The sequence below is a fragment of the Pelophylax lessonae genome (assembly GCF_965119305.1).
Source record: "Pelophylax lessonae genome assembly, chromosome: 4".
Classification (NCBI taxonomy): domain Eukaryota; kingdom Metazoa; phylum Chordata; class Amphibia; order Anura; family Ranidae; genus Pelophylax; species Pelophylax lessonae.
The window spans coordinates 600408450-600424738 of record NC_138771.1 but is presented as its reverse complement, the minus strand read 5'-3'; the positions used below and the strand labels follow the sequence as shown (position 1 = coordinate 600424738).

The following is a 16289-nucleotide window of genomic DNA, read 5'->3' as shown; positions in this document are numbered from 1 at the left end:
TGAACCCTATGCACTCCAAATTCTAAATTCAAAAATGCATTGAAAATGCACAGCAACACATGTCAAGACACAGAAAATGCACAATAATGCAAGACAATGGCCCTGCCTATAAAAAAACACACCTCTGCGCACACACATAGATCAAAATGGGCCCTAAAGTGGGCCAGGGAGGCTTTTTCTTCTTTTAAAGCAAACTGGATCCTTCTTTATTTTTTGTCTTTTCTGGATTAGAAAAATGTATTTAAAAGATGTATTTTTTAAGACTGAAATACATTTATACTATTATAATGTAGATAATCAATTACATATTGGTAATGTCACATCAAGACCCAGGATATGTCCTGTTTAGGTCTTCAGGCTTTGAACATCAGTGAATGTTCCTTAACTGACATTCGAATAAGAACAAAGGCAAACAAGGACACAAACTAGAGATCTGCTCCATGGATCACAGAGTCTGCACTTTGGTTAGAAGAGGTCACAGTCCTGATTTGGAAATGAAATCGTAGTCAGGTCATGCTCTGAAGCTGCTGAAAGGTGCTGCAGATCCATGGAATGTATAAGAGTTTTTATTGGTCAAGTATGGATGGGACATCTCGGTCTCTGTGGTGGATTCCTGGTTCAAGGGAAAAGAATAAGCTGATTATTCAGTTACATGGATTAAAGCACTACTCCAGACAAATGTGAAAAAACTTTTACTATGTTATGCATTGACTAAAATCATCAAACACATTTTAAATGCAGCTAAAATCAATACTTGAATCTATCTTCATGAACAGCCTTTGTAGAGATGTGCACAACAGAAAAAATGTGTTTTGCTTCATTTCGGATTTGTTCGTTAAGTTATTTATTTAGTTTGTCTTATTTGTTCTGTTAGAATGATTTGTTTTTTAAATTAATTTAGTATATTTGGATTTGTCTCATATATTCATTTTTTCAAATTTTGATTCATAATTCACATTTCTGAAGATGGCTAAATTTGTTCATTTTTTCTATTCTAATCTATTCTTTTCTATTCTATTCCTTTATTTTCTATTCTATTGTATTCTATTCTTTATAATTCATATCTGTTATATTCTTTTCTTTTCTATTCTGTTTTATTGTATACTTTTCTATTCTATTTTTTCTATTCTATTTTATTCTATTCTTTTCTATTCTATTTTTTCATTCTATTCTATTTTATTCTTTTTTATTCTATTCTTTTCCATTCTATTCTTTTATTTTCTTCTCTATTCTATTTTATTCTATTCTATTTGATTTGTTTTCAATTTTATTTTATTCCATTCAATTGTTTTTCTATTCTGTTCTGTTTTATTCAATTTTATTCTTTTTTTTTCATTTGATTTTACTAAAGTAGATGTAAAGCCTAAACATTTTTTACCTTAATGCATTCTTTGTGTAGCCGGGTCGCACGGCTGGTGTTGTGATTTCGGCATTATGGGAAATGTAGTCTCGAAGGAGCCAGGATCATAGACTGCTGAGACAGAGGGACCCTTCTCCAAGGGAGCAACAGGATGCGCGGAGCTTGCTGGGGGTGGTTATATAAAGGGAGGCGGGACTTTGCTTCGCTCTCTTGCCTCAAGGACAGCGGACTGGAAAGAAGGGGGAAGAACTGCTGCGGATCGCAGGAACTTAGGCCGAGGCCTAGTGGCAGACCCCGAAGTGAAGCCAGCAGTGTGAGTGTGCGAAGGAGTCTCGGTGGCGTGGCCGAGTGGAAGGTTGCTGACAGGAAGATGGAGACACTGATGAGAGCGGGGCCTGGTCGCAGAGTGAAACGGATCTCCCGGTTTGGGTGAGAGACATCCAGTATCTACATCTCTCTTACATTACAGACCTAGACTGATTCTGGAAAGGGCAAATAGATTGTGTACTTTAATAAGGCCATACTGACACTTAGTCAAACCACTGGACACAGATACAAATATAGTGCGAGGTGGGTGAATCAGGCCTTAAGCCCTCAATCCAGTTCTAGGCTGTTAATCTGTGGTGAATTGCAGGACAAATTGTATTTGCCTCTCTTTGGATTACAAATACTTTCTTGGATTGTGGGATTCCTTGCCGGTGAAGATAAGTGAGGCCTCACTCTCCAGGAGACGTTTGCAGTTCATCTTAAACCCCGTCAGTATACAGAGTGCACTTTGCTAAGTTGATGTTATAGCATTACACTGTTTACTTTGCATTTAAGTCATTGAGTATAGTAACTTTATCCGCGGTCTCTCTCTAACCACATTTATTAGTTAAAGCATTGCTCACTGTTGCAGAACACCATCCTCTTAGCATACATACACATTTGTTTGTGTATTTATGTGTGGCCTGTGTACTGGATCCTGAGTGCTGAGCAAAAAGGCATAAATCCTTGGCTGGGAACTCTAGATCCTTTCTCCTTTGCAACGATTGTGTTATTTCAGATTTTTGTTTGATTACTTTGATTTACTTCTAAAACTAAAAGAGCAGTAAATTGTTTATTCACTGCAACCTTTGTGGTCTCAATCATTTACCATGACAGAACTGATAGTGTCAGATGGGTTGGAGCAGGCTCAGGGTGTCAGAGGTGATGAGGACGCCCATGCAATAAGCCACCCCCAAGGGGGCAGGGCTACACTTGCATTAAGGTAAAAAAATGTTTAGGTGTCAGCATCCCCCCCCCTCTCCCTTTTACTTACCTGAGCCCTCATTCAATCCAGTGCTGTGCCCGTCTGAAGCTCTTCTCTCCCCTCAATTCCAGGTCTCACTGGCTTTGCTGGGGCACACGGAGCCATCGGCTCTTACTGCTGTCAAACAAAGCCAGTAACAAGGGAGCGAGGGGCGGGGGTTGGTGCCAAGTCCCACTGTCTGTGTCAACAGACTGGTGCGTAGCTATGTTGTAACAGGAAGGGGCCATCCCCAAACTGTTCCCACAAAGTTGGGAGCATGAAATTGTCCAAAATGTCTTGGCATGCTGACACCTTATAAGTTCCATTTACTGAAACTAAGGGGCCAAGCCCAACCCCTGAAAAACAACCCCACACCATAATCCTCATTCCACCCAATAATTTGGACCAGAGCACAAAGCAAGGTCCATAAAGACATGGATGAGTGAGTATGGGGTGGAGGAACTTGACTGGCCTGCACAGAGTCCTGATCTCAACCCAATAGAACACCTTTGGGATGAATTAGAGCGGAGACTGCGAGCCAGGCCTTCTCATCCAACATCAGTGCCTGACCTGACAAATGCGCTTCTGGAAGAATGGTCAAACATTCCCATAGACACACTCCTAAACCTTGTGGACAGCCTTCCCAGAAGAGTTGAAGCTGTTATAGCAGCAAAGGGTGGGCCAACTCAATATTGAACCCAACGGACTAAGACAGGGATGCCATTAAAGTTCATGTGTGTGTAAAGGCAGGCGTCCCAATACTTTTGGTAATATAGTGTATGCATATTGGGTGTTGTAGTAAGCTACACATATGCAATGGTTTGTACTGTAATATTGTGTGGTAATAGTTGTTTGGGTATACTGTAATCTCATATCTCAGTATATGATGGAGTAATAATTTTTCATGATACAGAATGCTAAAGGTCATAGTTCCCAGTTTTGGAGTGTTTTAACCTGTTCTTAGGATCAATAAATATTGACCTTCCTGAAGATTGTACTTGGAATCACCTTTTTATTGGGTGCTTCTGCTGACCACATGTTGGTTTCATTTTGGGGACTCATCTCCCGTCTCATTAATGTGCTGGTGCAACTTCAAGCCTAACCCCAGGAATAATCTGTATTGCATACTTGCATTGGTCCATCTTAGCACGGTCTAAGTATCCTTTAAGCATACCTGATGGCTCACTAGGAAAGCTGGAAATTACTATAGTAGTTAGTAGTTGGCGCTACTATGGTGGTAGCCATGATCTTCCCAGTCTTGCTGGAATTCTGTGCAAGCAACTTTCCCTCTGCACACTTACCAGAGGGGGGGTCATTCGGTCGGCACTCATAGAACTCCCTGTACTTTTTTCAATGAATACAAAGCGTTCTCTGATTGGATGAGGGGGAGAGGAAGGGGCGGTGATGGTACAATCTCTGCCTTATCCAATCAGAGAACACCTTGTATTCATTGAAAAAATATAGAAGGCGATTTATGAATGGTGGCAGTGTTGAGCTAGAAACCCCCTTTGGTAAATGTGCAGAGAAGAAGGTGCTCACAGCAGGACTCGAAGATTGCAGCTATCACTGTAGTAACGCCGACTACTACAGTGATTTTCAGTTTCCTTAGTGTCCCCTCAGGTATGAGATATAGGGGTTGATTTACTAAAGGCAAAAAGACTGTGCATTTTGCAAAGTGCAATTGCTCCAGAGCTTAGTACATGAGGTAAAGTTTCACTTTACAAGGAATACCCGATCACATGCAAGGAAAATAACATTTTGCAGTTTTTTGCTTGCACATGATTAGATGATGGAAGTCAGCAGAACTTCTGCACATTGTCTCATAGGCTGGATAGAGGACTTTTGTCGTGGAAATTAATAGGGCTTGGAGCATGAAAACCCGCTTCAGTGCGCTCAAGATTATTACGCACCAAGCTCCATTAATAGCTTGTACTGAAAAGTACAATTGTACCGCTCTTTTGTGTCACGGTTTACCAAGCACTGGCAGCAAAGAAATGAACAGACACGCTTGCTGTAGTCAATCCGATGCTCTCTGGAGGGTCCCTCTGAGTAAAACTGCCCTCTTCCAGGACACATCCGGTTTATTTAACAAAAGGGAGTTACAGAGAGGGGCTTCAAAACCACCAATCACAGAACAAGTATACATTCAAAAAAACAATAGAAACTGGAGTACATGCCCATGAATGGACACGAGCGAACAAAGGGCTCAACTGCCACAAGGGGCACATGGCTTTTCATTGTTCATTCATGTCAATCCATAAACATGAGTCCATTACTTGTTAGTGGGTCTTCATCAAAAATACTTCATATATAAACCATTTTTGATAGTGACCATTCTATTTGTTCCAGTTGATGAGGTTTTATCTGCATAAGATAATAGCAGCAGCCCCCCAGTCACACCGATCGAATGTGACTAAAAGGAGCCATCTATTTATCTTGGTACAATGCTAAGAATTTCAATATCACAGACATATCTCAGCAGTACAGGGCCCCGAACTGCAGACATAGATCTGTGCGATGGACTCTCTCTGCTACTAGTATTGTGCCATCTCATCCAATGGAAGATTTTCACCAACAAGTCTTTCCTGCAATGACAGTTAAAGCGATAATCACTGTAAATAGCAATTATCGGTAAAACTCGACACTGGGAGACATTATGACTATTTAACTAAAGAAATGTCTATCAAAATTTCCACAACAACTTTTCATGCCCTGTGATTGTTCAGGCTGCATTTGTACTCATATATTTGTTTATGCTTGCCCTTCACCCAGCTGACTCTGTCTGCTCTGACCATCTGACCAACAACTTACACTGCTTAGGCATCTGTTAGTTAGCTGTCACCCCTTGGTCCACCTTACTCTATGACAACTTCTCTGAATGCAACAGAACCCCTGCCCACACTTTGGCCAGAGGAAGGTTATCAGAAAAGGGAATACGGTTCATTCACTTCTGTCATTATCTCCCAAATGTCCTTTGTGGAATTCCTCAAAAAGGGCAAAGATTTTCTCACTACACAGGTCAGTGAACTCTAGATAAGCATTCGTTGACCGTTGCTTTTGACCAAAGTAGACATCAAGTATTGTTTTTACCATTGACTCTTCCATACAAAAGTTATTCATCAAAGTTTAATAGATTTTCCACATACTGAACACAGAATTAAAGGTCCCAAATACAATCCATAATATATTGGTAGAAATAAACATGCAATAGGCGTACCTGAGAGCTCACCATGGGAAAGACCTTGTTATTACGGCTCAGAGTCCAATCTGTAAGAAGAGGAGAAGAAATAAAAGTAGGCTCTTATACAAGTAAGAAAGAGGCAAGTACCATGGACAGCAGGCAGGAAGTAAGACAAGGGGAGGCATATCAGTGAGGGAGCAAACGGCCATAAAAACCCACATGGAAGAAAAATATATTAAAAATATATTTTAAAAAAACATTTTTTATTTTTTCCCAAATATATTGGAAATGTATTTGAAATGCTACAATGTTGGCCATATTTAATATATTTCAAAATATTTTTTCCCTAAATATATTGGAAATACATTTTTCTTCCATATGGGAATGAAAAGTGAGTGAAGGTCGAGTAGTGAGGAAGAGGAGTAAATTGGGAGTAAAGACAAGGAATGAACCAAGAATGAGGATGATGCATGAACTGAATTGAGTGATGAGGAAATACACTGAAGGCTTAGCACGAAGGGCTGAGGAAAGACACATAGGGGTTGATTTACTAAAGGCAAATAGTCCCCTTTAAAAGTGCAGTTGCCCCAACGCTTAGTAAATGAGGTTTACAAAGAACAACCAATCACATGCAAGAAAAATTAAAATAAACAGCATTTTTTTCTTGCGCATGATTGGATGATGGAAGTCAGCAGAGCTCTCCCTCATTTACTAAGCTCTGGAGCAACTCCTCTTGCAGAGTGCAACTGCACTTTCAAAAGTGCACAGTAAATTTGACTTTAGTAAATCAACCCCATAATGTAAGTGAAGGATGAAAATGAAAACAACCTTTTGCCAACTCTTGATTAATCCAGATAGATTCTTTATCCCTGTAGATTGGAAACAGTAGACAGTTACACGTAGTAGGTGACAGAGCTACAGAATGGACAAACCTATAACTTTCCCAATGATATGAAATCTAAAACAATAAAATCTTACGTCCACCCCCTTTGCAAACACTCCCTAATCTTTGCCAACCAAGATGTTACCTAGAGAAAACACAGATATAACCAAACACCATAAGCTACACACAAGCTCCCTGCCATCCAGTTCTGCAACCAACATCTGACTGGGTGTAGATCCACAGCCAAATATCATATGCTGATGGTAAAGGAGTGGGAATGGCGCTGCCTACTAATGAAACGGTAATGGTATCTAGACAGGTATCCTGTCTAGATACCATTACCGTTTCATTAGTAGGCAGCGCCATTCCCACTCCTTTACCTTCATTTTATATAGCATATAGCCTCGGCTATTTTCTGGGAGGTTGCAGCCCACTGACACATCCATTATATATACCCCATAGCGCGAAGTCTTATATTTCCAAATATCATATGCTGATGGCAACCAACGCTCTCCAGAAGCATTCTTGTCCTTGTTCACATCATCAGCTTTTGTCAATGGAAGAAAATGTGTATAGCAAACATTTACAAGACATATTCAATATTTTCAGCCAACTTTAAAGACTAAATACTTAATGAACAACAGGCTAATTACTTGCTTTTGCTCTGCATACTGCCACCGATGCCACAAATCTTCATGGCTACCCTGGCTTAAACATCTTCAACATCCGACACTTCCAGGACTGTCGGATTGGCTGATTCCACTTTGCGCACTGTGGCTTCTTCTTCCAGCCTCTACTTTACCATAGACCATAATAATGACATAGCGGTCAGCAGAAGGAACCACAGGGCACAGTGGAGGACTAGGTATGTGCCACGCTAGGAAGCATGTCCAATGCAAAAGCCAGCATAGCACTAGAAGACAATGGCGACCAGAAACACGGTAATGACCTTTGTGTTTGCAGAAAAGCCTTTTTAAAAATGTTTTAAAACATTTAGGCTCTATTAACATCTAAGCATTCTGTGAACGTCCAACACGCCTGCGTTGCTATTCATCAGTAATGGCACTCCAAATGCAGCCGGCTGATGCACATTTTTTCGTGTGTGAGAAACACCCAAAAACGCTGGGTAAAAAACACTTAAAAAGGTACAGGAGAATAAAAAATAAAATGTAATTTACAACTCCCATTCACATGACACTCAGATATGAATGCAGACTAAGATCTGTGTGCTCATTCATTTGTGTGGCAGACCTCAGAAAAGCGATCCATGGTGTAATTGTTGCACCACCATGCTGCAATTGCAGTTGCAGTTTGGCCTCACACGCTTACATGGGTTGAATTCATCACCCACTGCAATATGCTGTTTCATGTTTGACATGGCCCCGGCATGTATACAGCCCTGACTGGCTGCATGCCCTGCTTTGGATGGGCAATCTCAACTGACAGTTTTTACTGCTCTGTGGCCACCCATGTGAAGGAGCCTTAAGAGTTCCAAGAAAGCTTCTTGATGGTTGCAAAAAAACTTAGAGTGCTGGTTGTGCACAGTGCTCCGAGTCCTCAGAGTAGTATTTACAAGCTAAAGCCTCGTACACACGCACAGATTGTTGGCCAACTGATCGGCCAACTTTTGTCCAGTGTTGTTTGTTGGTTGAAATGTGCTCTAGACCTGCACTGGACTTTTGTTGGCCAACAAAAACCAACTTCAGAAGTGATGTCATGTGATGGTTGACTTTCCGTGTGTTTTTTCTTCTTTGAGCATGCCCAGTCTTGCTCATCTGATTTTTGTCTGCCGAAATCTGTACTGACTGAGGAACAATCAGCCGTTCTTTGTTGGCCAACAAAAATTTTATAGCCTGCACACCAGATTTTTTTCGGCCGAAAATTTGCAGTTGGTTGTCGGAAGCATCATACTAACAAGCCAACAATCGGCAGATCGGACGTTGGCCAACAATTTACGGCCAACAATCTGTGCGTGTGTACGGGGCTTAAAGCATATGAGAACCAGGCCCTACCCAATACATGAACGGAGAGATCTATCAGAAAAGGATCCTCACACACACAGGAAAATGCGCATTCTATTTAATGAAATGCAAACAATCTTTAATGGGTTTTAATCAGTTAGAAAAATGTCTGCGACAGACAAAAAGTACCTTATGGTTGAATATGAGTTTATTTCAAAAAACAATACAAAAAGCATAGAAGAGGACAAGAAGTTCCTATGTCACCTACGCTTACCTCTGTTCCTGCCTCTTCTGTTTCCCTAGCAATTAAGAAATAAATCAGATTATATACAGGGTGGACAAATGATGAAGATTACAAAATCCAGAGACATACAGAGGATACTTACTTCTTTGAATTAGGCAAACAATCAGAGATACAGAAGCCACCAGGATTGCAAAACCAATGAGCCCAGAGACCAGGAGGATCACCCACAAAGGAACTACAGTACACAGCAGAAGGAAAATATAAATAAATATAACCAGAACTGACAGTAGTAGATGTAGACATAAATGATTATTATTATTATTATTATTATTATTATTAATATTGGTAGTAGTAGTATTAAAGTAGATATATACTAACAGAATGCTAAAGCATTGTGTATCAAAAAAAACTTTTTTTTTTTTATAAAGTATTTGACTTCACTTTTTTATATATATATTTTTTTTAATTGTTTGTTAAATCTCAGTGCTACTGATCTCTTGCAGCTTCTTTGCAGCCACTTAACTGTCTACATGCTCTTAAGGCAAAGGCATAACAAGAAACCATGAAGGGCCCCTCAGACCCCTGGCCGGGGCCCTTACCTTCAAGCCTGGAGCTCTTCCCACTGATCCTGGGGCACTTTACTTTCGTTGCGGGGCCCTTTATTACGGTCCCGCAGCAGGACCCTTTCACAAGTTCTGCAGAGGGCCCCCTTCCTGCCATCTTGGGGCCTCCCCACGGTGGTGGAATGCCAGGGCCCGGTTGGAAGTGTGATCCTGGAAGTTCACCCACTGGAGTCAGTAGTTTTTTTTTTGGTATTGTAATTGTATTATTTTTTTATCATTTTATTTTATTTTTTTACAGTGTCACTGACTATGACTCTGTCCATTCAGTAAAGGAAGGAGCTGATAAATTACATATTTACCGACCCTTCCTGGTTTTCCTTTGTGACACATCCCCTGCAGCAGCAGGCAGGAGAGGGGAGGGAGCACAGTGGGGGGGGGGGCAGCACAGTGGGGGGGGGAGCAGGGGAGCACACAGGGGCCCAGAGACAGCAGAACACAAGTGAACTGGATAGGAGGAGTGGCGGAGGCAGCATACAGAGGAACCTGAGGAACCAATCTCCTCCATTTTCCTCCTGTAGTTACACCCCTGTCTTAAGGGCTGGTTGCATGGCTAATATCAGGGTGGGTTTTCTGATTGTGACAACAGTAGAATGTGCCTGCAAACTGTATGAGTGTTGAATTCAGCCAGGTCTAAAATTCCAGGCCATCTATATTTGTCGCATAGTGAGTGCTTGCTGAGTGTTCAGACTCATGCCATACAAAAGTGGATGTCTAAACACCAATCAGAAATCAGACACAATCCATCCCAATGCCATCCAGTGTCTATGTCCAGTTTAAAAACTTAGACCACTTAAATCATTCAGTTAGAGAGGTTGGATTAGCCTTCCTTTGGCTTTACTTCAGGGTCTACCTGCCCCAATTCAGACTCTGTTCACCACTTACCTAAAAGTTGGGATTTCCTGTAAACAATGGGGTGTTCCCACTCTATCTGGTGCATGCTCCAGAAAACAAGGTAAGTCAAAATTTTAGCAGGAAGAGCGGGACCCCCTCGTAGTGGCTACTGCAAATGTGTAGACCCAAGAACTCAAACATCTCATCACCAGAGTCTCCGAGAGGTATAAGAAACCGTAAGAAGGTTTAACGTTCTTTCCTCATCCAGCAATATCATAAATCATAGCAATATCAATTTATCATGGGTGGGTGGACACTGGACAGACCATTTAAATGAATGTCTAAGGTTTAGTATCTATTTCATTTAATGAAAAAATCCTTATTGTTTGACAGGTAAATATTAAATATTGAAAATATTGCATATGAATATTTCATGTTTATTTTTCCGGCCAGCAGGGGAACCCTAGTCTCCTTTTTGTATGTTTTCCTGTCTATCCTTGGCTGCTTTATTTTAAATAAAATTTCAGAGCTCATCTCAATAGCTCAGTCTGAAGTTCACACAATTAAAAATATAATATATATGACTCCACCTGCTCTCTCCCTGTTCTGTTTAGTTTTTTTTATTTTACAAAGATTTTTTTGAATTTGAAAAAAGTACCATTAGGGTACACTCAATTTAAGCATTTGTACATAGTGGTTGATTTACTAAAGGCAAATAGACTGTGCACTTTGCAAAGTGCAGTTGCTCCAGAGCTTAGTAAATGAGCAGGAGCTTTGCTGACTTACATCATTCAATCATGTGCAAGCAAAACCGTTTTTTTTTTTTTTTTTTACTTTCCTTGCACATGATTAGGTATTCTTTGCAAAGTGAGGCTTTACCTAATTTACTAACCTCTGGAGCAAATGCACTTGCAGAATGCAACTGCACTCAGCAACGTGTACAGTGTTTTTGCCTTTAGTAAATCAACCCCCTAGTGTCATTTAACAAGTATGTTACGGAAATACCATGCAAATCATGCAAATAGAGAGTACAAAGGCAAACAGCTTCTGCTGTGCTGTTGTTTATAGCCCATATAGTCCTCTAATGACAGCATCATGGGTGCAGTAAAGTTTATTACATTTTATTTTTTTTAAATCAACATTTAATATCAATAGTAAAAATATATATAACATGATTTCAAAGCCTATGAACTTGAAAAAACACCTCTTTAAGTTCAGGCATTGAAATTGCTGTGTTCTATGAGTACAATAAACCAGAATAGAGACAGTTGTTTTATTACCAGGTAGTGCGGCCTGTAAGGCATTGGATGATTCTGTAGGTGCAGGCTCACCTGTAAGAGAAGTTACATATTATTAGTATTAAAAAAAAAAAATATATATATATATATATATATATATATATATATATTTTTTTTTTTTTTGAGAATTGATTAAAAAATATGCAGTTCGGAAGTGTAGAATAGTTGAATTATAAATCTAAATAAAGTTTTGGTTATATGCTGGTAAGTTGATTGGCTCCCATCTATATTGGGCCTAATATGTGTATACTGTATAATAATGTGAGTTAGGGACCTTAGACTGTGAGCTTCTTGAGGACAGGGACTGATGTGAATGTTCAATGAACATGTAAAGAGCTGCGTAAATTGCCAGCGCTATATTAATATTTGTAAAAAACAAAATAAAATAAATGAAAAATGGAGAGCTAATGTATTAAAATATAACTAAAGGAATTTGTATAGAGTTGAGAGGGATTAGAACCTCTGTCAGGCTTTTTTTTTTTTTTTTTATTGCTGTCTGTGCCCCCATTAGAGAGATTCACTCTATTTGTCCTGTTTACCATCATCACAGAAAGTGAAAGAAAATTCCAAATTTTGTGTTGTCACCAGAACAGGAATAGAGGGGAAATCTTCTAATGGGGACTCTAGTTCTGGTGACAACCAGGGATTCCTTACTTTGGAGGGACTTCTTCTCACTTCCTGTTTTGAGAAATGGGACACAGAGAGTAAAAAAAAAAAACCTGAGGGATTTATTACCATCCCTTACTCTATCCAAAATAAAAAATAAAGTTTTTAAAGCAGCCTTAAAGCGGTAGTATACTCCGCTTTTTAATTTTTACCTACAGCTAAGCCTATAATAAGGCTTACCTGTAGGTAAAATGAATAACTCCTAAACCTGCACGGTTTAGGAGATATTCACCGTGCATGCAGCTGCTGACACCAACGGCGCGTGCGCTATGAAGGTCCGGTGTATCTTGCCGTACCTTCAGAGCTCCTTGCCAGAAAGTGAACTCCCGCGTGCATGCGTGGGAGTGACGTCATCGCGGCTCCGGCCACTCACAGTGCTGGGGCCACCGAACCCAGGAGAGACGCCGAGGGAACATGTCAGCTCCCTCAGCGGTGTCCGGGGGGGCGACTGTGTGGGGGCGCCGTTCTAAGGTAAGTATTTCATAATGTGCTAGTATGCGATGCATACTAGCACATTATGCCATTGTCCTGCAGGGTTTGTTTTTTTTTACACAGGGGATACAACCGCTTTAAGTCGGAGTAAAAGTAAAGAATTTCCTGGGTTTTCGGGGGACATCCTCAGATGCGCAGAGGTGACATTAAAAAAAGGTATAAGCAGACATTGTGCCTACTTTACAGGGATCATAATAACTTTATAGCTAATTAGCATGAAAACTATATAAGTCAGTGCCAGAGATGAATGTTAGCAATCACAGGGGATAACACTCACCTAGAATGGTCACGTTGACCACATTGCTATGCTGGGATATCCTTTCCTTGTCCTGCTCCCACCAGCGGTACACACAGGAATATGATATCGTGCCATCAGTTGTCGGAGGCTGGAGAGTGAATGTGACACTGTTCTTGGTCTCTGGTGCTGACTTTCGCTCTACCCAGTCCTTACTATTTACAGAATAAAGGTCGAAGATGCCTTCTGGGTAACTGCTGGGTGCTATGCAATGCAGAACCACTGACTGATCCTTGTAGACAGCAGACGCTTGTGAGGACAGCTGGGGTGCAGGTAGATCATCTGTATAATTTAAAAGGAAAAGGTTCTCAACATTCAATGTACTCCTCATATTGTCATGGTTTAGTGCCCTCCTAGTTTAGGTATAGGATGTTAGATACATTTAGTTAACCACTTGCCGACCGCCGCAAGTACATATACTGCGGCGGTCAGCCCCGGCCAGGCAAAGTGACGTACCGGTACGTCACTAGCCTGTCACTGGCTTGTGAGCCAATAGCGGGCGAGCGCGCGCCCGCTGAGGCGCGCGCCCGCCCCGGCTCCTTCCCTAACAAGTCAGTGCACGTGACCGGCGGACTTGATGTCCGCCGGTCACTCGCGATCGTTCGCCGGGAAGGGAGAAAGGCAGGCGGCTAATGTAAACAAAGCCGCCTGTCATTCTCCCCTGTGTAAAAATGGAGATTAGACGGTTCTACTATGTAGGACCGTTGATCTCTGTTTTTACACTAGTAGCCATGTCCCATCACAGTTAGAAACACGCCCCTGGGACACACTTAACCCCTCCCTCTCCAATACAGTTAACCCTTTCCCTGCCAGTGTCATTTTTACAGTAACAGTGCATATGTATAGCACTGATTACTGCAGTAATGTCACTGGTAACCCCAAAAGTGTCAAAAATGTCAATCAAGGGTCCGATGTGTCCGCCGCAATGTCGCAGTCCCGCAAAAAAAATCGCAGATCGCCGCCATTACTCGTTAAAAAAAAAAAAAAACACAAAAAATGACAAAAATCTTTCCCTTTGTTAGTAAACGCAATAACTTTTGTGCAAACCAATCAAAATACGCTGGGCTCTGTACAGATATGCAGGTGCTACCCCCTTATCATTGGTGCTGCCGGTGAAAGTTGGAGGAGGGTGTCCAGCTGTCCTGTGATATTGTGAGTTTTTATTTTCCCTTCCCGAAAAGTGGTCATTGGATATTGGAAGGAGGCAACTGATGATCCTGTGGCGTGTGAGTACTGCCCTAAACTCAGAGCCTTAGTGACTGTGTGCAGCTCCCTGTTCTTTAAAAAGGCTCTAGTCATTATTCAGCCAGTTGTGATTCTCTTGGAAATGCTATGTCATCTACTTGTTCCACCTGTGAATCAGTACTAGATCAACGACCTTTGCTAGTTCAGCATTTTTTGGGGTATCCCATGCCCCCCCCCACCCCATTCAAGATTAATCTGCAGTAAAACCATAAAAAGTCACTCCCTCGACTGTTATTTAGCCAGAGAGAAAGAGGAAATGCCAGTGGCTCCTTCGGGGGTGCGCTACAATAATATGAACATTTACGTCATACCTGGATGTACAACCTACAGTGCAACAGCTTGGCCCCACCTGTGGCTCTGAAATCAATTCTTGAGCTCCCAGGTATGTTTTTACAGTAGATATGCCTTGGTTGTGTCTTTAAAGTGAACCTGAACTCAAAAAGGGAAGATCTGCAATGTAATATGAAACATCGAGGATTGGTAATTGTGCATAAGCAGTACACTGAAAAATTAAATATAGAACACTTACAGCTTCATAGCTGTATTTGAGCAGTATGAGATCATCTAAGACACAGGTGTCAAACACAAGGCCTGTGGGCCGAATGCGGCTCCCCAGGCCATTTCATGTGGCCCTCCCAACTCTCCTGCAGCTGCGGAACCCCCCCCCCTTGTCTCTGCCCCCACCTTGTCTCAGTAGTCAGCAGCAGAGAGGACAGAACTCCATTGCTAGATCCTGTGCATCTCTGTGCTGCTGCAGAAAGGCTCATCTTTGCCCCCCCCCTTCTTAGCAGTCTGCAGCAGAGAGGAGGGCAGAACTCCTCCTACAGATCCTGAACCTCTCTGTGCAGCCACAACACAACCTTGTCTCTGCCTCCCCTGGTCTCAGCATTCAGCAGACTCTGTAGGCTGACTCCAGTCCTCCTCTGGTCCTCCTCCAGACCTTGCACTCTCTTCTTCCCAGATCCACCCGCATCTGCTTCCTGGCAGTAGCACAAGGTAAGGGGTGCATCGTGATGTAAGGAAGGGTGGGTGATTCTTGATTTATGATGGTGGGGGGCTCTTGACATCTCATGTAAGGGTTTAAGGGGGAGTGGGGGTGCTCTGGACATCTAATCTTACAGATATAACCGGCCCTTTGAGGGCAACCATAATGCTGATGCGGCCCGCAATGAAATTGAGTTTGACACCCCTGATCTAAGACATTGCTAGTCTAACCAGACTTGAAATGAGATTCGGTGATGTCACCAGTTTGCTACACGCTCTTCAACTTGCTGGAGAGGAAGTTGTGCCGGAGGACCTGCAGTGCAAGGATCTACTTGCTTCGGCTTCATCCATTCTGTAGATCTGTGCTTTTCCTCCATTAACCGCTTGCCGACTGCCGCACGACTATTTACGTCGACAGTCAGCCCCTCACAGGCAAAGCGATGTAGGGCTACGTCGCTAGCCTGTGAGGGTCTAAGGAGCGAGCGCGCGCCGCTGGAGGGAGAAAGCCGCCTGTCATTCTCCCCTGTGTAAGAATGGTGATCATACGGTTCTACTATGTAGGACCATTGATCACTGTTCCTACACCTCAAGCCACAGCCAATCACAGTTAGAATCACGCCCCTAGGGACACACATATCCCCTCCCTCTCAAAAAAAAAGTTAACCCCTTCACTGCCAGTGTCATTTTACAGTAACAGTGCATATGTATAGCACTGATTACTGTAGTAATGTCACTGGTAACCCCAAAAGTGTCAAAAAATGTCAGTCAAGGGTCCGATCTGTCCACCGCAATGCCGCAGTACTGCAAAAAAAATCGCAGATCGCTGCCATTACGCGTTAAAAAAAAAAACAACAAAAATGACAAAAATCTTTCCCTTAGTTAGTAAACGCAATAACTTTTGCGCAAACCAATCAAAATACGCTTTTTGCAATTTTTTTTACCAAACATATGTAGCA

At 41.8% G+C, this 16289-nt stretch overlaps 1 protein-coding gene across 1 annotated transcript in view; it reads right to left on the bottom strand.

Moving 5' to 3' along the window:
- Nucleotides 1–294: 294 nt before the first annotated feature.
- The window catches only part of LOC309553394 (protein HIDE1), a 38633-nt gene continuing 22638 nt past the window's right edge, over nucleotides 295–16289 (bottom strand). Inside the window, exons 2-8 of the mRNA XM_082254572.1 lie at nucleotides 13087–13386; nucleotides 11634–11684; nucleotides 9042–9134; nucleotides 8930–8954; nucleotides 6640–6680; nucleotides 5848–5897; nucleotides 295–613 (exon numbers count right to left, since the gene is read on the bottom strand). Of these exons, the coding sequence (XP_082110698.1) occupies nucleotides 512–613; nucleotides 5848–5897; nucleotides 6640–6680; nucleotides 8930–8954; nucleotides 9042–9134; nucleotides 11634–11684; nucleotides 13087–13386 (662 nt within the window). The 3' untranslated portion in view covers nucleotides 295–511. The remainder of the gene's footprint in view (nucleotides 614–5847; nucleotides 5898–6639; nucleotides 6681–8929; nucleotides 8955–9041; nucleotides 9135–11633; nucleotides 11685–13086; nucleotides 13387–16289) is intronic.